The sequence below is a fragment of the Acinonyx jubatus genome, chromosome D1 (assembly GCF_027475565.1).
Source record: "Acinonyx jubatus isolate Ajub_Pintada_27869175 chromosome D1, VMU_Ajub_asm_v1.0, whole genome shotgun sequence".
Lineage (NCBI taxonomy): Eukaryota > Metazoa > Chordata > Mammalia > Carnivora > Felidae > Acinonyx > Acinonyx jubatus.
In genome coordinates, this window is record NC_069390.1 from 49308457 (window position 1) to 49336036 (window position 27580).

General features: G+C 36.8%; 1 protein-coding gene across 10 annotated transcripts in view; it reads left to right on the forward strand.

Moving 5' to 3' along the window:
- STK33 (serine/threonine kinase 33) overlaps positions 1-27580 on the forward strand; it is a 166795-nt gene that overhangs the window by 79848 nt on the left and 59367 nt on the right. For all 10 annotated transcript variants that reach the window (XM_027073211.2, XM_027073214.2, XM_053203507.1 and 7 more), the window contains 3 exons: positions 19572-19962; positions 21504-21617; positions 25895-26008. In XM_027073211.2, coding sequence (XP_026929012.2) covers positions 19738-19962; positions 21504-21617; positions 25895-26008 — 453 coding nt within the window. In that variant the 5' untranslated portion in view covers positions 19572-19737. The remainder of the gene's footprint in view (positions 1-19571; positions 19963-21503; positions 21618-25894; positions 26009-27580) is intronic.

Sequence of the window (27580 nt, forward strand, 5' to 3'; positions counted from 1 at the left end):
TATCAAATGAATGTATGACTACAGGACTAAATTTGCTATCTGATTAAAAAGCATACTGTGAAATATAGTGTTCTTTGAATTTGAAGATCTCTTTAAAAGTTTGTCATTTCATCAGTAAGACATGAAAAGAGAATCATTACTTATTTGTGCAGAAGAGGTTTGGAAACTCATATATTTGGACTTTCATATTCTTTTGCAAGGACTGTGCAAAAATAATGATCTTACAATCATTATTCCCTGAATTATTTCTAGTATTTGTTAAATTAATGTGTGGTTGTATATAGTATTGTTAAGCAAAAGAGGCTTTATTTTTATTTTATGAAACAACAAAATTTTTCATATTATTCTTTAAATGTTATAGAGGGCATTTTAAATCTTTACCATAAAAAAATTCTTTTTAATTGAAAAGAAAAATTTTTTCTCCCCCAAAAAGAAATCCTCTCTGTTCTCAGTTGCTTTTAAAAATCTTGAAACTGTCAGTGAAATTGTGTAATCTAGTAATAACATGCCTAAGGCTTATTGCCTTTTCTTGGGTAACAGTATCAGCAAATGATGTGCTCTATCGATTTTAATCACATTGTTTTTACAGTTCCATTGCAAGATTTTGAAAACTCACCAAGTAAATAAATCTGTGGATGCAGACGCCTCCTTTCTCTGAAAATCTAACCATTTACATATTATTCCTTTTTGATCATTTGTTAAGATGTTGTATAAACTAATGATATTTTGAAGGAATATTTGGCCTTTGTTAGTCTAAAACATTTTGCTTGATATATCAGCATTATATACTTAAAAATATATATAGAAAGGTGATATTTGAGTCCCTGTAGCATTCAGAATTTAACATATAACAAGTTGCTTATGGGCTACTCTAGCAAGCCATTCCCTCAACAGTTCAGTTGCATACATCTAGAGCAAGCTCGCATAATTGTATTCTAAGTTAGCTATGAGTTAATTAGATGGCAATTTGTATCTTGAAACCCATGTAGAACAATATTTGGAACATTAGATTGAGAGGTTATTCCTGAATGATAAAATAATTTTCTGATGTTACTATCCATTAGATTTTGACAGAGTTTCATAATAATAACAATAACTTCCATTTATTAAGAGCTTACATTGTATCAGTACTTTACATACATCTTATCCTGTCCTTATAACAATTCTGTCATGTAGGTAGATAGACATCATCTATGTATATACTTTGCCTATGAGGAATCTGACAGATAGGTTAAGTCACTGGTGAGTAGTTTGGACTTTGGTCTTACAGTAAAGCTTGGGTTCTTTCTGATTACCAAGGGCAAACACATTTCATCTGAAATTTTCTGTACATGTAAAATGGAATCATTCGGAGAAGACTTGTGAGGTTTTAATGCTCATAAATTGTTTAGGAATCTGGGGTCTTTAGACCCTAAATGGTAGAATACTGGTATTCAATGTCTTGGGACTGATAAAGCTTTGTTTGTAATAGTGCTACATTTGGAGTAGGGATGTGTGTTTGTGTGTGTGTGTGTGTGTGTGTGTGTGTATAAAATAAATAACTTAATATTTTATGTGGAATTATAGTGGGAAGTTTTCTTTGAAATTTTTTTGTTATTTTGGAGCTAATTAGAACTATGCCATTTACATTGCAACATTTACTCTAGTGAATTTGTCACTAAATTGTAATTTTTTCATATGGTAGTAGATTTTGATTGATTATACTGGCTGGAGCCTATTCTTCATACTTTTGAGCTTTATAGTTTATGTTTTCAGCATCCACTGATGCTCTGTGTCCCCTCCACTGCCGAGCCTCCTATGCTTGCCGGAGGAGGTAGTGTTGGCATTTTGGTGGCCACTCTCTATTCACTCCAAATCTGTGGTTGGTTATTGTCAGGGTTGGAAGTGCTCACCTAACATGATTCCACTGCAGCAGTGGTATCTTTTCTCTTTCTTTTTGGTTTTCTCAGAATGAGAACCTTGTGTCCCACCCTACCCCATCTGTCTTTTGTGCCTGGTGGAGCCACTATTCTTCACTGAAAACACTCTTGTTTAACCTTGATCTTTTATAGAAGTGCTTCTCTCTTCTTGTCTTAACCAAACCTGGCCTGCTCACTCCTATTGTTCTTGCCTTCAAATGGAAATCACCTTTTTCTACTCCTCACCTTTTCTATGTTTTCTACTCCTCTGGAACCATAGGCTCTGGGCCCTTGCCTGTACTGGTGTCTCTGCCTGGAGAGCCTTTCCTTGACTTGTTCACCAACTGAACTCCAATTCATTCTTTAAGACTTAGTTTGACTATCACCTGTCCCATGAAACCCTTAGCAAGTCAGTAATAATGATTTTTAAAGCAGTAATATCTACCAGGCAAAGTACTAGACATTTTATAAGTGTTATCTAGTTAGTCCTCACAACAGTCATATAAAATAGTTAACTACCATTATTTCCACTTTACATATGGAGGAACTGAGCTAGTAAGTGTGGAAGTAGAGTTTGAATTCTGGTCTCTCTCATTCTAAAAATGTTTTGTTTCCTAGTAGATTATCTTATTTCCTTGATTGCTCCCCCTTTTGTATCACTTCTGTACTTTGTACGTACCTATTATTATCTTTATCATAATCATTATTAGGCCCATGTCTTGATAATGTCTCATCCCCAACACCCACGACTATCCTTGGTATATAACAAGTCTTAAAAAAATATTTGTTGGATATGTAAGTATACTGTTAGATGACTAGATTCTCAGTTGACCTGTTCTCCTATTTGGACCTCTGGTACTCTTTGCTTATTGCCCTCTGGACACTCTTTTTGGCCAGATTTACAGAACCCTGGCAATTAAGTGCCTTTTAGGTCTTATTTCCCCCAAATTTTCCTATCTTGCTGAAATTAACAGCCATGACACATTGATTCCTGAGATATGACATTCTAAATGCTTTTATCTGGCTATGAATCTGGAGTTTATGTGCTACAGATAAGTGGCTTATTACTAGGAGTGAAGAAAACAGATTTCCAGAAAATAAGGAACCTTAATTGAGGTCACTTGGCTAGGGATCCTGAGAAGGTTAAGTTTCTAGCAGAAACTCTTTGAGTTTGACAATATGGTTCATTCCCCCAAATAAGTGCGTATGTGTTTATATCCTTTCAGACTCCTGAAAACCATAGTCTTGAGTAGAAAATACATATGAGGGTACAATAATAACCTGTTGTCTGATAGGGAATCTTTCAGAAGTGGGTGGAAATTTAGAAGATTGGGGTCAAGCCTGGTGTCAGGGCCTGGCTCTAGAAAGAGAGCTTCAAGATAGAGTGAGGATTTGGTTGTAGTGCATTTTTTTTTTGGCCAGGAGACTTCCATAAGGATTTTCTGATTTTGTTTACATGACAGGCCACTGGCTCTCTTACACTACTTGACTACATTGGATTTTCTATTTGTAAGCTCTAAGACATTGTTTCCAGCAATTAGTAAATGACTTGCAATCAATAATCCTTGTTTAAAGGAGACCTTCTACTGGACACAAGATGACAAGGTGAATAGAACATAGTTCCTGCCCTGGAGGGGGGTACACAGTTATGAGAAGTAGTCTTTGTTGTTGTTTTCTGTCATTAAATTATTTCTGTAGGTACTTAAAAATAAGGATCATGGAATCTGTTGTTGGTGTTTTGTTGTAGACTGTTCGGAGTTGCTGAGTTTGCAGAGATTTGGCCACAGGAGGAAAGGTGCCCGGATATATCTAAATTGTGCTTCCAATATTTGAACATGATCTTGAGAGTCAGAATGCCTTTTCTAATATGGTATGAAACATTGGGGTTGGAACATTATATCACACATTTTCTTAGCTAACTAAATAGTTTCATGGAAAGTTGCTGGCTTTGTAAAGTTCCTCTCTTTTAATACTTCTGGGAATGTTTGGCATACAGGAAAGGCACTCTGACCACACAATTTTATATTAATATATTTTATTAGTGCAAAATTATTAATCAGTACTTGATAAACAAAGCTAGCAAACCTTTCAACTTTACCATCAAATTCTTAATGTTATTGATCCATTGCTAATTGGATTAAGATTGCTGAATACATATTTACTTTTTATTTTGAAGCTCTACTGTCTTAGAAAATTTCAATTATATAATACAATGTTATCAACTATAGTCATCATATTATACATTAGATTCTCAGAACTTATTCATCTTCTCACTGAAAGTTTGTATCCAATATGTAAGGTGATGGATGTGTTTATTAACTTGATGGGAGAATCCTTTCACAATGTATAGATATATCAATTATCCCATTGTGTACTTTAATTATCTTATAATTTTATTTGTTATTTGTACCACAGTAAAGCTAGGAAAAAAAACATTCCTGAGTACAAAGAACACTATTTTTCCTTTAAACATCCTTGATAGAGCACAGCTGAGTGTTCATGCCACGATTCTCAGTGTTCTACTTCTCTTCTAGAATTTATTAGCAATGTTGTATTTTTTGGCTGCCTTAGCTACATTTGGGCCCATTTGCTTGCTCTTCACCTGTTATTCTCTGATTTTGTGAGTGGGAATGAAGTGTTATTTCCTTTTTCTTACAGTACCTTTTCTTCTGTACTTAACTTAGCCTTTTCTTTTCTAGCCAGGGCCACTACTCCTTAGCACATCCAGCTTTCCAGCTCATCCCCTTCCTCTTCATTATCACCCTTCCCCCATGGTAAATTCTTACAATGCTGTTCTATTACAGGTGAAATTCAGATTGGCTGAGGTGAATTTGAGGGCCGTAACTAGTTTGGCCCGGTCTGTGGTAGGAAAACAGAAACCCCATTATAATACTGAACCTCCATAATGGAGGTGAGGTTAGCTACCACTTTGGTTCCTTTAAATGTCTGCTTCACCAAAGATAAATGAGAAGTAGGGGGACCCTGGGCTTTCCTTGTTCCCTCACACACAGCTGTATTGAAATCAGATCACTTGGAACACCCAGGAAATTGTTCTGTGGAGTGGCAGAAGGATCTCCAAGGTTGGAGGAAGAAAGTGTGGCAGGTGCACGGTGCGTGGAAGTGAATTGGGGGAGAGAAAAATGGAGGTACTGTGGAGGGGAGGGAACTCTTTCAATGGAGAGACAAAGGGAGAGAAAGAGAAAGGTGATACTGAGTTCAGTATCGGGTTCGCATAAGAGACAAATCTCCCTAGACCATGGACTGGGGAGCAAGAAGTACTGAGTGATGCAGGTTTTTGTTTTTTCTTTTTTGGGTTTTTTTTTTTGCGAACAATGTATGGAGCTAAAACTGGGAGGTTTGGAAGTGTGCAACTTTTCTCCAGAGCAGAGCAGTGGAGTGTACTCCTGGGGAGAAGGAGGGAGCTGCCCCTGGAGTGCATAGCGTGGTGTAGGAATCTCCAGGGTGCGTTGGAAGAGAACATTCCCCTTGCTGGAATACATTTGGAAGAGGGTATATTGCCTCTCCAAGGACAAAAGCCCCTGTAGGTGCCAGCAAGAGGCTTTTCATCAGCAGGAGACAGAGGCACACCCAGAGGGAATATAACATTTGCTGCTTTTAGTGGTATTACACCATAGATTCTGAGCGCTGCGCAGGTGTGGTACTTTTTTCTGGGACAAAGGACATCAGCACAGTGTGGAGAGGCTCTGCTCTGAAGGAGGGGGATGGCTCCACATGGTACCTGGTCCTTTAAGACTTCCAGTTTTGAAGCCCAGCCTTGTGTCCCCCCTCCCCCCCCCAGAAATGCAGGAGAGTTGTGGTGCAGGGCAAGCTGACTGCCCTCACTGTTCTGTGAGGGCTACCTGAACAGTGAGGGGGTGTGAGATCTCCTCGAGATGGGAGATTGGGGTGGCACCATTTTCCCCAATACCAATACTGTGGGACTTCAGAGAGCAGCACAGTGGCCCCCAGTGGAGGTGGGACCAGTTTATGCCAAATTCTGCACCCCACCCCCGGCTCCCCAGTGCCTGGCAACAGCTTATTTGCTGGGGCGAGACTGACTCTGGGCTGTCATAGAAGGCCTCTCCTCCAAAAGACCAGCACAGCCAGCAGCCCCATGCACCAAGTTCACTGAAAATCAAGTGCTTCAAAACAATACCCGCAGTTCTGAGTGGAACCAGGACCAGACTTACTTTTTTTCTTTCTTCATTTCTTTTGGAATTAGGCTCATAATTTCTTTTTGTTTGTTTGTTTGTTTGTTTTATTTCCTTCTCTCTCTCTCTCTCTCTCTCTCTCTCTCTCTCTTTTGGATCAGGCTTCAATTTTTCTTTCTTTTCTTTTTTTCCTTTCTTTTTCTTTGGAATCAGCCTTATAGTTTTTTGATTCTCTATTTGTTTTTTTTTTTTTCATTCCCTTTCCTTTTTTCTTTTGGGATCAGGCTTTTCCCCTCTTTTTTTTCCCCAGACTTATTCTAGCAAACAAATCAAAGCACACCTAGTTAAAGATCCAAACACTTCCCACTGCAAGCAAGGAAGAGCTCTGCAGAGGACTGACCAGGGGGAAAGAGTAACAAAAACACAACAGTGAGTGCACACAGCATGTACCAGAAGCACTTTCTGAAGTTTCAGGCCCTGGACAGTGTATGACCCCTTTTTAATATAGTAGTACTCTCAGGTGCAGGAAATATAACAGGCTTTTAAAACACGCAAAAGACAGAAACTTAGCCAAAATGACAAGACAGAGGAATTCTCCCCAAAATAAAGGTAAAGAAGAAATCACAGCAAGGGACTTGCTCAAAATAGAAAAAAGCAATATATCTAAACAGGAATTTAGAACAACACTCATACTAGCTTGAAAACGCACAGGAGACACCAGAGAAACCCTTGCTGCAGATACCAAAGACCTAAAACCTAGTCAGACTGAAATAAAAAATGGTATAACTGAGATGCAAAACTGACTGGATAGAGTCACAATGAGGAACGAAGAAGCAGAGGAGAGAATAGGTGATATAGAAGATAAAATTACGGAAAATAATGAAGCTGAAAACAAGAGGGAAAGGAAACTATTAGATCACTAGGGGAGACTTAAGGAACTTAGTGATTCATAAAATGAAATAATATGCATATCATAGGAGTCTTAGAAGAAGAAGTGTGAGGAAAAAGGGGTAGAAGGTTTATTTGTACAAATTATAGCTGAGAACTTCCCTAATCTGGCGAAGGAAACAGATATTCAAGTTCAAGAGGCACAGAGAACTCCCCTCAAATCAATAAAAACAGGTCGACACCATGACATATCATAATGAAACTTGCAAACTACAAAGAGAATTCTGAAAGGAGTTAGGGACAAAAGGTCCTTAACCTACAAGGGTACACACATAAGGTTAGCAGCAGACCTGTCCACTGAAACTTGGCAGGGCAAAAGGGAGTGACAGGAAATACTCAGTGTGCTGAATGGGAAAAATATGTAGCCAAGAATTCTTTATCCAGTGAAGTTGTCATTCAGAATAGGAGAGGTAATGAGTTTTCCAGACAACAAAAACTAAAGGAGTTCATGACGACTAAACCAGCCCTGTAAGAAATTTTAAGGGGGGCTTTCTGAGTGGAGAGGAAAAAAAAAAAGAAGGCCAAAAGCAACAAAGACTCCAAAGGACCAGAAAATATCACCAGAAATACCAACTCTACAGGTAACACAATGGCCCTAAATTCATATCTTTTAATAATCACTCTGAATGTAAATGGACTAAATGCTCCAATCAAAAGATACAGGGTATCAGAATGGATTAAAAAAACAAGATCATCTATATGCTGCCTACAAGAGACTCATTTTAGATCTAAAGACACCTGCAGATTGAAAGTGATAGAGAACCATCTATCATGCTAATGGATGTCAAAAGAAGACCAGAGTAGCCATACTTATATTAGACAAACTAGATTTTAAAACAAAGACTGTAACAAGAGATGAAAAGGAAATTATATCATAATTAAGGGATCTATCCATCAAGAAGATCTAATAATTGTGAATATTTATGCTTCCAATGTGGAAGCACCCAAATATATAAATCAATTAATAACAAACATGACAAAATTCATTGATAATAATACAATAATAGTAGGGGGCCTTTAATACCCCACTTACAACAATGGACAGATCATCTAAGCAGAAAATCAATAAGGAAACAATGGCTTTGAATGACACACTGGACCAGATGGACTTAACAGATATATTCAGAATATTTTACCCTAAAACAGCAGAATACATATTCTTCTCGAGTGCACATGGAACATTCTCCAGAACAGAACAAATACTTGGTCACAAATTAGCCCTCAACAGGTACAAAAAGACTGAGATCATATCATGCATATTTTCAGATCACAACACTATGAAACTTGAGGTCAACCACAAGAAAAAATTTGGAAAGCGCTCAAATACATGAAGGTTAAAGAACATCCTACTGAAGAATGAATGGGTTAACCAGAAAATTAAAGAAATAAAAAAATACATGGAAACCAATGAAAATGAAAACACAACAGTCCAAACCCTTCAGGATGCAGCAAAGGCAGTCCTAAGAGGAAAGTGTATTGCAATTCAGGCCTATCTCAAGAAGCAAGAAAGGTCCCAAATATACACCCAAACCTTACACCTAAAGGAGCTAGAAAAGGAGCAGCAAATAAAACCTAAAGCAGCAGAAGAAGGGAAATAATAAAGATTAGTGCAGAAATAAATGATGTAGGAACAAAAAGACCCAGTAGAACAGATAAATGAAACTAAGAATTTGAAAGAATTAATAAAATTGATAAACATAGCCAGACTTATCAAAAAGAAAAGAGATAAGACCCAAATAGATAAAAATCACAAAAGAGATCACAACAAACACCACAGAAATACAATTATAAGAGAATACTATGAAAATTTATATGCCAACAAACTGGGAAATCTGGAAGAAATGGACAAATTCCTAGAAACATATAAACTACCAAAACTGGAAAAGGAAGAAATAGAGAATTTGAACAGACCTGTAAGCAGCAAAGAAATTGAATCAGTAATCAAAAATCTCCCAACAAACAAGAGTCCTGGGCCAGATTGTGTCCCAGGGGAATTCTATCAGACATGTAAAGCAGAGTTAATACCTATTCTCAAACTGTTCCAAAAAATAGAAATGGGAGGAAAGCATTGAAACTCATTCTATGAAGCCAGCATTACCTTGATTCCAAAACCAGACAAAGACCCCACTAAAAAGAATTACAGGCCAATGTCTCTGATGAACCTAGATTCAGAAATTCTCAATAAGATACTAGCAAATCGAATTCAACAGTACCTGAAAAGAATTATTCACCATGATCAAGTGGGATTCATTCCTGGGCTGCAGGGCTGGTTCAGGATTTGCAAATCAATCACCAGGATATACCACATTAATAAAAGAAAGGATGAGAACCATATGATCCTCTCAATGGATGCAGAAAAAGCATTTGGCAAAATACAGCATCCTTTCTTGATAAAAACCCTCAAGAAAGTAGGGAGGGGTGCCTGAGTGGCTCAATTGGTTGAACTTCCAACTTCAGCTCAGGTCATGATCTCACAGTTTGTGGGTTTGGGCCTCGCATTGGGCTCTGTACTGACAGCTCAGAGCATGGATCCTGCTTCAGATTCTGTCTCTCTCTCTGCCCCTCCCCACTCCTGCTCTGTGTCTGTCTCTCTCTTTTTCTCAAAAAGTAAATAAACATTAAAAGAATAAAAAAATAAAAGCAAGTAGGAATAGAAGGAACATACCTCAAGATCATAACGGCCATATATTAAATAAAGACCCACTGCTAATATCCTCAATGGGGAAAAACTGAGAGCTTTCCCCCTAAGGTCAGGAACATAACAGGGATGTCTACTCTCACCACTGTAGTTCAACATAGTACTGGAAGTCCTAACCTCAGCAGTCAGACAACAAAAAGAAATTAAAAGCATCCAAATAGTCAAGGAAGAAGTTAAACTTTCACTCTGCAGATGTCATGATACTCTGTGGGGAAAACCTGAAAGACTCCACCAAATACTGTTAGAACAGATCCATGAATTCAGCAATGTTGCAGGATATAAAATCAATGTACAGAACCCAGTTACATTTCTATACACCGATAGTGAAGCAGAAGAAAGAGAAATCAAAGAATTGATCCCATGTACAATTTCACCAAAAGCTGTAAGATACCTAGGAATAAACCTAACCAAAGAGGTAAAAGAGCTGTACGCTGAAAACTAGAGAAAGCTAATGAAAGAAATTGTAGAAGACACAAAGAAATGGAAAAACATTCCATGTTCATGGATTGGAAGAACAAATATTGTTAAAATGTCTATACTACCAAAAGCAATCTACACATTCAATACAATCCTTATCCAAATAATACAAGAATTCTTCACAGAGCTACAACAAAGAATTCTAAAATTTGTATGGAACCAGAAAAGACCCCGAATATCTAAAGTAATGTTGGGGAAAAAACCCCACCAAAGCTGGAGGCATCATAATTCCAACTTCAAGCTGTATTACAAAGTTGTAATCATCAAAACAGTATGGTACTGGCACAAAAACAGACACATAGATCAATGGAACAGAATAGAGAACCCAGAAACAGACCCATAAACGTATGGCCAACTAATCTTTGACAAAGCAGGAAAGACTACCCAATGGAAAAAAGACAGTCTCTTCAGCAAATGGTGCTGGGAAAACTGGACAGCAACATGCAGAAGAATGAAACTAGACCACTTTCTTACACCGTACTGAAAAATAAAATTGGGTGAAAAACTTAAGCGTAAGACAGGGAACCTAGAGGAGAAAACAGGCAACAATGTCTTTGGCCTCAGCCACAGCAACTTCTTACTTGACATGTCTCCTGGGGCAAGGGAAACAAAAGCAAAAATGAACTGTTGGGACCTCATCAAGATAAAAAGCTGCACAGCGAAGAAAACAATCAACAAAACTAAAAGGCAAGTGATGGAATGGGAGAAGATATTTGCAGATGACGTATCAGATAAAAGAGTTAGTATCCAAAGTCTATGAAGAACTTATCATACTTAACACCCAGCAAACAAATAATCCAGTGAAGAAATGGGCAGAAGATACGAATAGACACTTTTCCGAACAAGACATCCCAATTCCAAAGAAGTCATCCCGATGACTAACAGACACATGAAAAGATGCTCAACATCACTCATCATCAGGGAGATACAAATCCAAACCACGATGAGATACTACCTCACACCCGTCAGAATGGCTAACATTAACAACTCAGGCAACAACAGATGTTGGCAAGGATGCAGAGAAAGAAGAACACTTTTACGCTGCTGGTGGGATTGCAAACTGCTAGAGCCACTCTGGAAAACAGTGTGGAAGTTCCTCAAAAAATTAAAAATAGAACTACTCTACGACCCAGCAATTGCACTACTACATTTATCCAAAGGATACAAAAAAATGCTGATTTGAAGAGGTACATGCACCCCAATGCTTATAGCAGTGTATCAACAATAGGCAAATTATGGAAAGTGCCCAAATGTCCATTGACTGACGAATGGATAAAGAAGATGTGGTATATATATACAATGGAACATTACTCAGTGATCAAAAAGAATGAAATCTTGCCATTTGCAACAACATGGATGGATGTAGAGGGTATTATGCTAAGAAAAATAAGTCAGTCAGAGAAAGACAGATATCATATGATTTCACTCATGTGGAATTTGAAAAAGACAGGGTGTTGGGTGGGGTATGGGCTAAATGGGCGACGGTGTTAAGGAGGGCACTTGTTAGGATGAGCGCTGGGTGTTATATGTAAGTCAGGAATCACTAAATTCTACTCCTGAAACCATTATTACACTATATGTTACCTAACTTGGATTTAAATCTCAAAAAATAAATAAATGTCTGCTTCACCTCAGTTAATCATTAGGAGTGATTCATCTTTGTAGATTGTTAGGCCTAGAAGGAACCTCAAGACATCCTAGTCTGTACTTAGAGACCTATGGTTTCCTGCCAATTGACTTTCCATCCTCTGCTTGGACATTTCTAGTGACAGAGATAGTCTTTCCTTTTATCTTCGATAGTTGTAAATGTTTGGAAGCCCTTTATATTAGATTGGCTTGCACTCTTGTTTTGAATCACATAGAAGTCTAATTCCTTATGCCTAATCTTTTTCATATTTATGAAGAGATCCTTCACATTCTCTTTGAGATATCCCTCCTTCATATGACCTATCTCTTTACTTTGCTGACTCTTCCTATATACCTGCCTATTTTTCTGCCTAAGTGATTTGTGATTCTGGCTCTTTCCCAGAAAACGAACACTCAGAAATTTTCTTTTTGCATAAGGACAGGCCTGTGCTGGCAGAAAAGGTACCTGATTTCAGGTTGCTTATAACGTACAGGGAGAAGACACTGGACAGCAACAGGAAAGAAATCAGGGAGAGGTTTCTTAGTTTTCTCCAATCTCTTTAAGCCAAACTTTCTTAGTGAAATCTCTGTTTGAATCTTAAACTGCCTGTATGGGGACCACATTTAAGACTGTCCCTCCAGATTACAGCCCAATCAGTGGAGAATATTATGCAAATTAAAATAGGAAAAAAACGTAATAGCACATATCAACTATTGAACATTCTAAACATATCTGTAATGACATAAATTTTAAACACAGTGTAAATTGTCTTTAAGACAACACACACTCATTTCCCTAATCATGCCCTTAATGAAAATAGTGAACAACTGCTGGTCTCCTTGAAAATATAACACTGTGATCTAGGAAGCTCATCTGGCCCCTCTTTCGGCTCTGTGAGCATGTTGGGAAAACAAGTAGTTGAATAGTGAAGATACAGTCATTCAGCTTGGTCTGCATAATGTCAGACAATCCAGAAGGTTTTTTTCTTCCCTTGAATAGAACACATTTTTGACTGAATTGACTGACTGTTTAGGTTCCTTGTAGACACAGTCTTAGCAAAGAAAACTAAAAATTGCTTTTGGGGAAGAAAATTGTAGCTAGTTATATCTCATAAAACCATTCTTGTGTTCATTTTCTGGAGGAAATTGCTGCGAGTGTATCTTCTAGGGCCAATATGTAAGAGACCTTTTTATGCTTAAATAAAAGCTCAGAGATTTTCTGTCTCAGAGTTGTTCCATTGACTTGTCTTAGTTCTGAAAATAAAATGAAAACCTTTAGTCAAAAGAAAGCTCACATTTTAGTTAAATACTGACATAATTTGAACTTACTTTATTTGTTTACATTATGTCTAACACCTATGTTGTCCAGTCTTTGGAGATACAAAGAAATGCTATTATTATAGCAGAAGCTTCTTTGGTTTTCGGATACATTTTTTGGTACCTAAAGTCCCATTTAAACATAATTCCATGATTCCATAGAAAAATAGCTATTCATCTTTGTGTTTACATAAAGATATGTTAGGTTTGCAATGCTTGATTAAGTTTATGCCTCTAAAATATGAATGACATCATTTGGCCTGCTGGATAGTAGATTTATTTTAGTAAGAAATCTTTCAGATCAATTCATAAATGAGAAAGAAATAAATGTGAGTAAACATTTGTTCTATTTTGGTTTTTAAGCTATAATGATTAGAATTCAGTCAGCCAAAAAGAAATTAAATTTGAAATCTAGTTCTTGTTAAGAAACTTTGCACGCAGCTCTTCAACCCATTGTTTTAGAATCTCTGTGGTATGAAAGTAGAACATTACTTTGGTAGATGTAATGGTTGGTAGGTTGGAGAGCAGAAAGAAACTCAGTGCGTAACAGGAACTCTGTGCCTCTTGAGTATAGCTCCTAAATGCAGCCAGGGTAATGGATAAATCAGAAACTGGAGCTAGAAGTTACTCAGAAGTCGACATCAGTGTCAGTGATGTGATGAAAATGTGATTTATTTTGAGAAATTGATGGAAAAATTAAAGGAAGTGCTTTCTGAGCAGAGCAAAGAAAAAGATAATTGTTTTAAGATACACACACACAAAAAAAAACCCATCTTGAACATGGGAAATTTATTATGTACAGATTCTGTTGAAAGTTTGTGGATAGATATACAGTAAATTTTGAAGGGTATGGAAAGCATGCTTTTAGGAGTACTGTTTATAATGAAATAAACCTTTACATTATGAACTCTTCATTCAGTTTCTTATAAAAAGCACTATAAAGTCAGTATTCTTAATGCATGCATAAAACAATGCCTTACACATCTTACATGCAACTTTTCTACACCTGCAGAGAGAAAACAGTAGTTTCTCTACACAGAAAAGCTGTTATTTGCAGATCTACTCGGCTGCTCTGAGTCATTGATGGTTACAGGCTTTATATTTAACTTGAAATGCAAAACAGTTTCTTCCAAGGCCTGAAGTTAAATCATTTCGCAAAGTGTATACAGGTATATTCTGGGTTTTCTTTGTCTTGCTAAATACACTTGAAAAACAAGGTCTAACATTTTTAAGACTGTGTGTGTGTGTTTCTTTAGTGGCATCAGTTGCATTCTTTTTTCCCAACACATGCCAGGAGGGTCCTTTTATGTATCTTTTCCAGTGCTTGCCATTATGAGTTTTAATCACAGCAGGAGAATGCTTTTCACACAACTTTGATGGGGCCATACTTATTGGGATGGCTTGCCCATTATTTCTAGCTAAAATCTTGGACTATGCTGTACACATTATCTGGGGTTAATGTAAGTATAGCATTCAGGATTTTTGCATCTATTTGCAAATGAGATTGGCTTATAAGAATGCCTTTTTCTTTTTTGAGAACTGCTGTGGTCAGGTTTTGGTTATTCTTACTAAGTGAAATGAACTGGGTGGCTTTTCATTACCCTGAAATAGTTTATAGGGGAATCATCTGGTCCCTAAAAGTAGGAAAGAACTTTGTAGAGAACTTCTTGAATGAAATGATAAGTGCTGTGAATAAAAATAAAGCAAGGTAAGAGGACAGAGTGAATGGGTCTGCTGTTTCAGATGAGGTGGTTAGAAAAGTTCTCTCAAGTGAGCAGAAACCACCATGAAAAGAGGGATCAAGCCATGCAATTATCTGTGGAAGTGCATCTTAGGCAAAGGAAACAGAAGGGCCAAAGCCATAAGAACAGAATTTGGTTGACATATTCGAGGAACAGTGAGGATGCTAGCCTACCTAGAGCAAGGGAGGTAATGATAAGATATGAACTCTGAGTGATAGTGAGAAGTCTTTGTTTGGAGCCCTATAGGCAAAAATCAACAAAAGTATATTTCTTTGTCTTTTCTGTTCATCTGAAATTTTATTCTTTAATCATGTTTTTCTTTATTTTTGATTTGATTTGCTCATGTATATTTTTATCCTTTTTTCTGTTTTTTAATAAAGGTTTAAGAATACAAGTTTTCTTTTAAGTACAGCATTGCTTGCACTCTATAAGGTTCATGGTCATAAGTCACATGGACATCTCTAAGCTACAAAAAAGGCTGGGAAATGGAAGATTTTTATTTTGTTATTATTTAAATTTTTTTTTAATGTTTATTTTTGAGAGAGAGAGAGAGAAAGCGCACAAACAGGGGAGGGGCACAGAGAGAAGAGGACACAAAATCTGAGACAGGCTTCAGGCTCTGAGCTGTCAGCACAGAGCCCAACGTGGGGCTCGAACTCACAAGCTGTGAGATCATGACCTGAGCCAAAGTCAGATGCTTAACCGACTGAGCCACCCAGGCACCCCAGAAATGGAAGATTTTTAAATGAATGTACATGGCAGCCCTGGTCAAAATCAGGATTCTGATAGTAGGGAATAATGGGAGAATCAATATTGGATAAACTGCTAGCAATATCATTCATGGTGTGCCTGGGTAGCTCAGTCAGTTAAGTGTCTGACTCTTGATTTCAGCTCAGGTCATGATCTCATGGCGGTGAGATAGAGCCTTGCATTGGGCTCCTCTCTAGGTGTGCAATGTGCTTTATATTCTCTCTCTCTGTCTCTCTCTCTCTCTCTCTCTTCCTCTGCCCCTCCCCAGCTCATGCTCTTGTGCTCTCTTTCTCTCTTTCTCTCTCTCAACAAAAAAAATCTTTCATAGAATCCTGTCATTTTCTGGGAGATTTTTCCTGTAGATTCTATGCTATACAAATTGTTACCAAACGTTGTGAAATGGAAGATACCCAACGTATTTTATGAAACTAGCCAGAAGCTTGTATCAAAACTAACAAAGATGGCTGAAAGGAAAATTATAGACCAGTTTAACTTATGAATGGAATTTTTAAAATTAAATTATTAATTTATATCCAAGTTATTCATACAGTGTGGCAATGATTTCAGGAGTAGATTCCTTAATGCCCCTTACCCTTTTAGCCCATCCCCCCCGACAACCCCTCCACAACCAACCCTCTGCTTGTTTTCTATATTTAAGAGTCTTGTATATGTTGTCCCCCTCCTTGTTTTTATATATATATTTAACATATATATATATATGTTTTACATATATATATATAACATATATATATATAACATATATATATGTTTTTATATATATATATGTTTATATATATATATTTTAGCTTCCCTTCCCTATGTTCATCTGTTTGGACTCTTAAAGTCCTCATATGAATGGGGTGCGTGGGTGGCTCAGTCGGTTGGGCGGCAGACTTCGGCTCAGGTCATGATCTGGCGGTCCGTGAGTTCGAGCCCCGCATCGGGCTCTGTGCTGACAGCTCAGAGCCTGGAGCCTGTTTCAGATTCTGTGTCTCCCTCTCTCTGACCCTCCCCCGTTCATGCTCTGTCTCTCTCTGTCTCAAAAATAAATAAACGTTAAAAAAAATTAAAAAAAAAAGTCCTCATATGAGTGAAGTCATATATTCGTCTTTCTCTGACTAATTTCACTTAGCATAATACCCTCTAGTTCCATCCATGTAGTTGCAAATGGCAAGATTTTATTCTGTTTGATTGCTGAGTAATACTCCATTGTATATATATATACCACATCTTCTTTATCCATTCATCCGTCTATGGACATTTGGGCTCTTTCCATACTTTGGCTATTGTTGATAGTGCTGCTATAAACATTGCATGTGTACCTTCGAAACAGCACACCTATATCCCTTGGATAAATACCTAATAGTGCAAGTGCTGGGTCGTAGGGTAGTTCTTTTTTTAATTTTTTGAGGAACCGGCATACAGCTTTCCATAGTGGCTGCACCAGCTTGCATTCCCACCAACAACGCAAAAGAGATCCTCTTTCTCTGCATCCTTGCCAACATCTGTTTTTGCCTGAGTTGTTAATGTTAGCCATTCTGACAGGTGTGAGGTGGTATCTCATTGTAGTTTTGATTTGTATTTCCCTGATGATGAGTGATGTGGAGCATTTTTTCATGTGTCTGTTAGCCATCTGGATGTCTTCTTTGGAAAATTGTCTATTCATGTCTTTTGCCCATTTCTTCACTGGATTATTTGTTTTTTGGGTGTTGAGTTTGATAAGTTCTTTATAGATTTTGGATACTAACCCTTTATCTGATATGTCCTTTGCAAATATCTTCTCCCATTCTGTTGGTTGCTTTTTAGTTTTGCTGATTGTTTCCTTTTCTGTGCAGAAGCTTTTTATTTTCATGAGGTCCTAAGAGTTCATTTTTGCTTTTGTTTTCCTTGCCTCCAGAGACATGTTGAGTAAGAAGTTGCTGCAGGCAAGATCAAAGAGGTTTTTGCTTGCTTTCTGCTCGAGGATTTTGATGGTTTCCTGTCTTACATTTAGGTCTTTCATACATTTTGAGGGTTTTTTTTGTGTATGGTGTAAGAAAGTGGTCTAGTTTCATTCTTCTGCATGTTGCTGTCCAGTTTTCCCAGCACCATTTGCTGACAAGACTGTCTTCATTCCACTGGATATTCTTTCCTGGTTTGTCAAAGATTAGTTGTCCATACGTTTGTGGGTCCATTTCTGGATTCTCTATTCTGTTCCATTGATCTGAGTGTCTGTTCTTGTGCCAATACCATACTGTCTTGATGATTATAGCTTTGTAATACAGCTTGAAGTCTGGGATTGTGATGACTCCAGCTTTGGTTTTCTTTTTCAAGATTGCTTTGGCTATTCGGGGTCTTTTCTGGTTCCATACAAGTTTTAGGATTGTTTGTTGTAGCTCTGTGAAGAATGCTGTTGTTATTTTGATAGGGATTGCATGAATGTAATTGAAAGCCCCAAATACAAATGTATCAGTTTTTTAGCATGAGAAGAATCATCCATCATGATCATGTAGGGTTCATACTATTAAGTGTAAGAATGCCTTAATGTTAGGAAATCTTTTTAAAGAACACAACATATCAAAAGATCCAATGAGAAAAAATATAATCACAATAGATAAGAATTGATAAAAGGTAGCACTCGTTTCTGATTAGAAAACTAGTCCTAGACAACTAAAACCAGAAAGACATTTCTTCACTGAAATAAAGGTATCTAACTTTTTCTCCTGGTCAAGCTTATTCCAGTTCAAAGGATAAAAGTATATTCCATATATCCCTAGCCTTATCAATCTGTGACTACAAAATATACTTTTATGTAATATAGGAAATAGTATGGTAAAAAACCATAATAATGTACTCCCAGTTACTTCCGGAAGTTTCTCAAGGTATTCTCTTATATGTACTGCAGAGCACATTTCTCCTTCCTTACATCTTTCCAACTCACATCTTTCCAACTTGGCCACCATATAGCTGCCATCTTTCCAACTTGCTCACATCTTTCCAACTTGCCACCATATAGCTGCCAATAACTCTAGTTAGGTAGAGTATGTCCAGTATGCTTGGCATACCTGTTTCTATGCTCAGGAAAAAATTGCACCCAGTAGTTCTTTTTTTCTTTCTTTTTTTTGCTATTTGAGTATAAAAATGAAGATACTTCTAATATTGCCTTAGAGCTTTAGTAATAAGTAGTTTTATAAAATCAAATTGTCTACTCCATTGTGAAGCTGTTAATATGAATTTGCCCTAATAATAAGCTGAGTAAGGTTTAAATTTTGAAACCACAGTAAATGAATGTTTTACATCACTATTTTTAAGCCTTTATTTTAAATTATTTTTTCTTTTTTTACCACAGCCCACATTAAGAAGAGGAAGTGGATGGGTGAGCTAGGTGAAGGGGATTAAAAGATACAAACTTCCAGTTATAAGTCACAGGGGCGTAAAAAGTACAGCATAGGAAATAGAGTCAATAATATTATAATAACTTTTTATGGTGACAGATGGTAACTAGACTTATGGTGATAATTTTGTAATGTATATAAATGTTGAATCATTATGTTGTATACCTAAAACTAATATACTATTATATGTCAATTATACTTCAATAAAAAGTATCTCTTATATTGTGACTCAGTACATACTCATACACAAACATTCTCTATATGTGTATTTACATAATTAGAAGTTTCATAGAAGTTACCAAGGATCTATGCAAAATACTCATATTATCCTCTTAGAATTAAAAAAAATTGATGTCAACTCACCAAATTGATTTCCCTAGACCATGCTTTTCAGCAATTTATGGTTATTAAATTTTGAAAGATGAAAATCCATTGGTTTTTAGAAATATGTCCTAATTTTGTTGTAAATATTAACTTTTCATGTATAGGCAGGATGCTTTCGGTGCTAACTCTAAGTTTTTCTCTAACTTATAGGAGGGTGACAGAATCAGAAAGAACCTTCTAAATTATTGTTTATTTTCTTTCTGCAGCTCTCATGTGTGAATATAAGTATAGTGCATCAGTACTGTAAAGACCTCACCAACTGGAAGTTACAGTTTTCACCATCAGCTTACCTTATCCCTTTTGGTCTGGTTCTTTTCCTCAAAGAGTGGAAACTTCTTTCCTTCAAGTTGCTTTAGTTGCAGAGTTAAGCAAATGGCCAATAGTGGGTTTGGTAAACAATGTGCAAAATGCTCCAACTGTTCATCTACTTCTAAGCAAGATGTACTGTATGTATGTGCCTGTAGAAGAAGGCTTTCTCCAATCTCTGTGGTGGAAATGTCCCAAGAATCAAGCATGGGCAGCTCAGAATATGAAGTTTCAGCAGACAGAAGAAAAGAAAACCAACCCATCACAGATAGTGCCTCTGGGAAAGTTATGGTAAATATTGAAGTTTCTATATCCCAACACAAGTTGACATCCTATTTCCTAATCCCATCCTTAGCTTGATCCATATCCCTTGGTCCCTTGTCAGCCAAATCATTGCCTTCTTAACTATTAAAGGAACATTTATTGCTTATGTGAGAGGTGAGCAAAATTGGTTAGTAATTTCTTTTATGATAATTCCATCCACTGTTGAGTTATTTTCCATGATCACAAATAATTTGGAATGTTATTCCAGCTTCTTTAGTTTTTAATGGTTTATACAGAAATGAATTGGCTTTCAAATTGGATTAAATCTGGGGGCGCCTGGGTGGCTCAGTCAGTTGAGCGTCCGACTTCAGCTCAGGTCACCATCTCGATCTCGCGGTCCGTGAGTTCGAGCCCCGTGTCAGGCTCTGGGCTGATGGCTCAGAGCCTGGAGCCTGCTTCCGATTCTGTGTCTCCCTCTCTCTCTGCCCCTCCCCCGTTCATGCTCTGTCTCTCTCTGTCTCAAAAATAAATAAATGTTAAAAAAAAAATTAAAAAAAAATTGGATTAAATCTGAATTTGGGCCATTGTTATAGTGAAATATAGGGTGGTTATTATTTATGGCAATTTCTGGTTATCTAGATGGAATATCAAATATACTTTGCAAAGCTGATGTATGTTAGTTACAATCTATGACTACCTGGTAGGATTGGTTTTCGGGGTATTTTACCTTTATGGAGAAGAGGCAGTATGGAAGATTGTAGTTGATACAGCACAACTTTGGAGACTGAGAGCAGTAAGTTTTATATTTATTTATTTATTTATTTATTTATTTATTTATTTATTTATGTAAATATGAAATTTATTGTCCAATGGTTTCCATACAACACACAGTGCTCATCCCAACAGGTGCCCTCCTACCCCCCATCAACCCTCAGTTTATTCTCAGTTTTTAAGAGTCTCTTACGGTTTGGCTCCCTCCCTCTCTAACTTTTTTTTTTCTTCCCCTCCCCCATAGTTTTCTGTTAAGTTTCTTAGGATCCACATAAGAGTGAAAACATATGGTATCTGTCTTTCTTTGTATGACTTATTTCACTTAGCATAACACTCTCCAGTTCCATCCATGTTGCTACAAAAGGCCATATTTCATTCTTTCTCATTGCCAAGTAGTATTCCATTGTGTATATAAACCACAATTTCTTTATCTATAATCATCAGGTAAGTTCTGATGGATTTGGGATGCAGGTTATCATGTAGACTTGCCTGGATTCAGGTGACTAGATTGAATGGCTGGCTTCTTATAGTCTCTTCTAGCGTAATAAGCCAATGAATCATATAGGACTTAGAATTTTAAAAAAGACAATAAAAAGCACAATATTTCTTTTATACAATAAATATCATAGCACACATTGAAAAACAAAAAAAGACAATATTTCTTTTACACAATAAATATAGCACACATTAAAGATTTGTCATATTGTTTAAATTAGGGTTCTTATTTTGTCAAGATACAAGTGTACTGTATTTGTACTACAAATATATCTTAATTTTTTTATTCCTTTTGGTGTAAGCCCTCGAAAACCTCCAATGTGGAGAGAAAAACGTCTCAACAACAATGGAGTCGGGGAAACATTACAGAAGGAAAAGTTCCTCACATAAGGATGGACAACGGAGCTGCTATTCGGGTATATAGAAAGCAAACTGAAACTTCTAGGAACTTGTAACTCAATAGTTAGTGGCAAAAATGATTTAAAAATTAGTTTCTAAGGAAAGGAAGGGAAGAAAAGAGAAAATTAATCAGTTTCAAGTATGCCGAAGTCTTTACCAAAGAAAATGCAGACTAATTATTTTTTCTGCGTATAGTGAACCAAATAGACTTTAATTAAAGCAGAGGACATTTTTAGTAGTAAAATGAGAACATTTTGGTCATTATGTCTTGCCTGTTGCTGAGAACAATCTTGGGGTCTTTGTGTAGACCTCTTGAAGACAGAGAAAGACCAGATGACTTGAAATGGTTTGTCTGTTCATTTCCTTGATGACTGGTACTGAGGCCAGAATTTTCCTCATGGACCCCTCCATTTTTTCTAGACTGTGATGGGATGGGTACCAATATTACTCTTCTAAGGATTCTAATTATTATGGTTTGAATATTATTACCATTTTAGAAATTAACATGTGTTCCTTTAACATCACATTAAAAGAACCACAATAAGAACAACTAGAAGAAGAAAATTGAATTAACATTAAATAACTTTTTTTTGACATTTATTTATTTTTGAGAGAGAGAGAGAGGTGGAAGGGCAGAGAAAGAGGGAGACACGGAATCTGAAGCAGGCTCTAGGCTCTGAGCTGTCAGCACAGAACCCTATGCAGGGCTTGAAGTCATGAACTGTGAGATCATGACCTGAGCCAAAATTGGTTGCTTAACTGACTGAGGCACCCAGGCACCCCAACATTAAATAACTTTAAAAGTGTGTTAAGAGGTGTTTGACAATTTACTTGAAGTGATCAGATAAACTTCCTGAGAATTCTAACTTGAAAAATTTAATTCTCCCACTTTAAATAAAAGGCCTGTATTTTTTGGGGGGGATGCCTGAATGGCTCAGTAGGTTAAGTGGCCGAGTCTTGGTTTTGGCTCAGGTCATGATCTTATGGTTCATGGGTTCTAGCTCTGCACCCGGCTCTACAGTGATGGCACGGAGCCTGCTTGGGATTCTCTCTTCCTCTCTCTCTGCCTCTCCCCCACTCACTCTCTCTGTCTCTCTTTCAAAGTGGATAAATAATTTTAAAAAAATAGATAAATAACCTGTATTTTTAAAAAATCCACAACTTTACTGAATTTTAAATTTAGCCCTAAGAGCTTTTATAAAAGCAAAATATGTTCATTGTAAAATATTAGGAAAATATAGATAGAAAAGTGAAGAAAATAAAAATCATGAGCCAGATATAACCGAATTTAAAATTTATTACTTTTATTTTTTCTATACATGTATGTCTTACTCTATTTTTTTCTTTCCACTTTTTTTCCTGTTTTAAATTATGAAACATTTCAAATATATACATATTTTTAAGGAAATAATCTTAACTAGCATAACTGAAGTTTTTCTTGTCCTATTAAATGGACAGGATCATTTTAAAGTTTTTAAACATTTTGGAAGAGTATAAAAAAGGAATTAAAGTCATCCAAAATTCTACTATCCAGTGATAGCTACTCTTAATGTTTAGATGACCATCTTTCCAGATATCAATGTCAGCACCTTCACATACCCACAGTTTCATAATGGGATCATATCATACATGCATTCATACTCTACACTATATCATTCTATGTCAATAAAAATAGATCTACATTACCATTTTTATAGCATCCTCTTAAGATTATTACAAACAAGAAGTAATTTTCTCCTTATTTTCACCACTATGTAATTATGTCAAAGCAGTTAGTTGAAGAAAAAGATTAGTTTATAAAACTAGTTGGGCAATAGAGCTATTTCTATATCCATTCCTCATTTAAAATATCCTATTTAAACAGTGTTAAAATACTGTGTCCAAGTTGTGGTTCTATATGTTAAAAAAGCAAATGAGAGTTTTCTCATTTAAAGAACAAGAAAAATTGGAGAAATAGTTATATAGTTTATATCATTTTGTTCTGTGGAAAACAAAAGGGATAAATGACCATTTAAATTGAGATTTTACTCATTTTTCATAATTCATAATTGGGAGTTACATATAAATATAATAAAAATAAAATATTTGTCTTTTTTTAGTCATAGTTTTTCTGATTTTGATTCTCACCGTTAAGTGGTTGTAGGAAGAAGGAAGGGAAAAAGTAATTATAAATCACTGAAAGTCCCATCTTGGGAACCATCACCTGGGCAGGATGTACCCTATGTGAGTCCAGGAGTTGCCATTTGCATCATTCAAGACCATAAATCCAACATTCTTACCCCAGGGTTCAACTCCACATAACTGGTCTGTCACTTCTCACAGGTGTATATATGTAGAAGGTTCCTGGCTGGCTGGCTTACTGACTGAATTTGTTGACTGAGTCATTCATTTACTGATTCATTCATTCATTCATTCATTCATTCATTCATTCCATATTTGCACTGCTGTTCCTGTGGAATGCCTTCCTTGCTTTGTTTGCTTGGATGATAGAAAAAAGATTCTCGATTATTTGCTTTTGTTCCCTCACATGCTGATCTCAGAAGCCATCTCTTTTGTAATGTTTTCCCCTATTCTCCCAGTATTTTAGCTGTGGTCTCTGGCCTCAATGTTGTTTTGTATTTTTTTTTTAACTTAAGACTTTATAACTTAAGTGATAATCTTGTCTCTTGAGTAGCTTACAAATTCTGAGAAAACAGAAATTGTGTTTTATCCATTTTTGTACAAAATATGTACACAAGGAACTATCTAAGGAAAGTCTAACATGTTGAAGCCAAACATTTCTTCTTTCTTCCTTCCTTCTTTCCTTCCTCCCTCCCTCCGTGTCTCCCTCCCTCCCTCCCTTCCTTCCTTCTTTTCCCCACTATGTGCTAAGCATGAATGTTTTACCTACAAAGTTTCAGGGTAGGCTTTTTAAAGGATACAGAAGAAACAGCTTCTTAAGCTTCTAGACCATCTTGGAAGAAAAACATGAACCAAAGTATTTGTAAGAAAGAGAGTAACAATAATATGTGAGGACCAATGCATACATACTGAGGGAAGTCAAAATAATGGAACAGTTACCAAGGTGCAAAGTCGGGGAACTCCTTCATGAAGGAGATAAGTAATTAGTTGGGCATTAAATCTTCTTTTATGAAAGTAAGACAGGAACGTAAGCAGCAGGAGATATGAAGATTAGCAGCTAATTTATCTCTTGCACGGCAAAGGTGAAAGTGGTTGCAGAGAAATAGAGTAGCATCTCCAGGGAAGGCTTTGACTGCTGACCCAGCAGAGGCTTCACCTAGTGGCATTACTTTAGATGTTTTGTCGTATTATAGTCCCCAGGCGTCATGTGTCCAGAAAGTCTTATTAATACCCTGGTATTGATTTGGATCAAGGAGACTGCCCCAACCAAACAGGAAAAGAAAGTGTAAATGAGTTACATGTTTGTTATTTTACAATGAGAACCAGGATGCTGGTGTTGGCAAAAATAGTGCATTATTATTTTTTAAATAATCTTAACTTCTATTGGGTGCTTACTATGTTCTAGGTGCTATGCTTTTTTAAAAAAGTTGAAGTGTAGTTGACATACAATGTTACATTAGTTTCAGTTTCAGGTGTACAACTTAGTGATTCGACAATTCTACTCATTATGCTATGCTCATCATGGGAAGTGCAGTTCCCATCAGAAGTTAAATAATATGTGGAAGGATTCTTGGTCTGGATGGTGTTACTATGGATGGTTTTTATTTTCTTCTCAGTGCTGACTTACATTAAAATTTCTGTCAGATACTGCTTTTTCTAAAACAAAAGGAATGAAACCACTAAAGTGCTTTTTAATAGAAATAATGAAGTAAAGAAAAAGTGTTACTTGGTAAACGGCAAAGCAGCTATTCAGTGGTTAATAGGTGTTGATTTTATAATACAGCTCTCCGAATTTGGGGATAATTTCTTCGACAAATGTATTTTATACACACAAGCACACATTCATGTATGCGTTAATATTCCATTCCTCCTCTTTCTTATGAAGACATTTCATTCATTGTAGTTTGTAAGAGATTCATCTTGATACTTTTGAGGTTTTCTGTATGTCTCCATTGGGATGTTCATGGTTTTTCCTCCAAAGGGCAATTAATGAGATTTGCCAAAACTCATTTTTGGTTAATTAATATCAAATAGGTGGCATCTTCTATTTGATTTTACCCTGGAGCAGAAACTCTCTTCCCTTGGTTGGGTATCTATCAGTATTATGTGTTCATTTTTAATACCTGATGAATACCTGATGAAAGAGACAAAGGAGCTCTTATTTTTTATCCAGGAAATCTATACCTTTGGAAGAATATTGGGACAAGGGAGCTTTGGAATGGTCTTTGAAGCTACAGACAAGGAAACAGAAACTAAGTGGGCAATTAAAAAAGTGAACAAAGACAAGGTAAGACTTATTAGCAGCATCACACTGAGGGCACGGTGCCAGGGCAGGGTGGGGTAGGTGGTATAGTTTTCACACTAACAGCTGCCTCTGAGGGCAGGGCCTGGGCTGTTCCCCTGGATAAGTGTGGCCATTTCCCTAGCCTTCTGGGAAGGGACCTATTCTTGAACTCATGTATCTGGGAAAAGCAAATGAAGGATCAACTAATGGAACCAGTATGACCAAATAAGGGTAAAGTTCTTTGGAATGAGTTGAAAGTAAGGGCTGATTCTATGTCTGTGTAGCTGTAGGGCTAAGGGCTAGATATGGCTTAGCTAGACTGAAGTCTCAGTGTTCTCTCCCAGTGTAGTTCCAACGGCTTTCCTCCTATCCTTTCCTCTCCTTTGATTCCCTATATCCTCATTGTTAGCTAAGTCTCTGATTATTCATCCCACCTGCTCTTCCCGTTTGAACCACTTTTTCAGCACTGTGCTGTTTACTTGTAGCCACTGTTTTTCTCACTGGATTTCTCCTGGAGTGGACAATGACTGGACTTGTCTTTAAGAGAGAGTCTAGCTTCTCAGGCTTTACACCTGATCATTTCATCAGCTTTTAAAAAACCTCTGTGCCTGGGAAAAGACAAAAGACGGTGTTTTTTTTTCTTGGGTTTGTGATGATTAATATTACATTTACAAAGTGAAATAGTAAGTTTTATGTATTCTTTAAAACAGACTATAGAAAATTACATACCATTTCTCTCTAAAGTTTAATAAAATAACATACAAATCCTAATAAAGGGAGATCTAGAGACTTTCTGGAAATCTTTAGAATTCTAGAACCATCGTGCTACATGGGATGTTGTTTCCTTTGCCCCTTTGGTGTCAGGGAGGGCTAGGGGTTAGATTTTAGGGTTATATAGTAGGGTACCTGCATGCAACTTTAGGATTTCAAAATCTTGCATACACATACTGATGATGAGCATTTATAGGCACTAATATAGTAAAATAAATTTATATACTCAATTTATCAATTGGACAATATATTTTACTGTATTATATGCAGGTTAGGCCATTTGGGGAGGGAGGTAGGAATGGAATTGAGACTTGTATTAGGAGAAATTGTGGTAACTTTCCATGTCTAGTCTGGATAAGAATTCACTCCTCACAGTTACTGTTTCTCTTGACCCTCTAGGATAACCTTTACTTGTTGACTTTCACCCTAGGTCGTAGTGGTAGGCAGTTTCCTACTCATTCTGAGATGGTAATGGTTGAAGGGTAAAGGTAATTGGATGCAGGGATGACTCTAGGTAAAATTTTAACTAGGTAAAATTTGCCATGTGATCCATCTTTTTGCAGTTCTTGAAGAACTATTACGCATTTTCTAACCTTGGTGGTGGCATGGGGGTGGGGCAGAGGGATAAGACCTTTGTCGTCCCTTTCAGGGATGTTTTTATGTGAATAAGGGCAATGCTGGTAATTTAGATATCAATAAGGGGGGATGATTGGGGTGGTGGTAATGGTGGTGAGGGTAGAAAAGGCCCTTCTAGAATTTCTGAGATGACTATAGAAAATCAATTGTACCCTGATTTGCACTCCC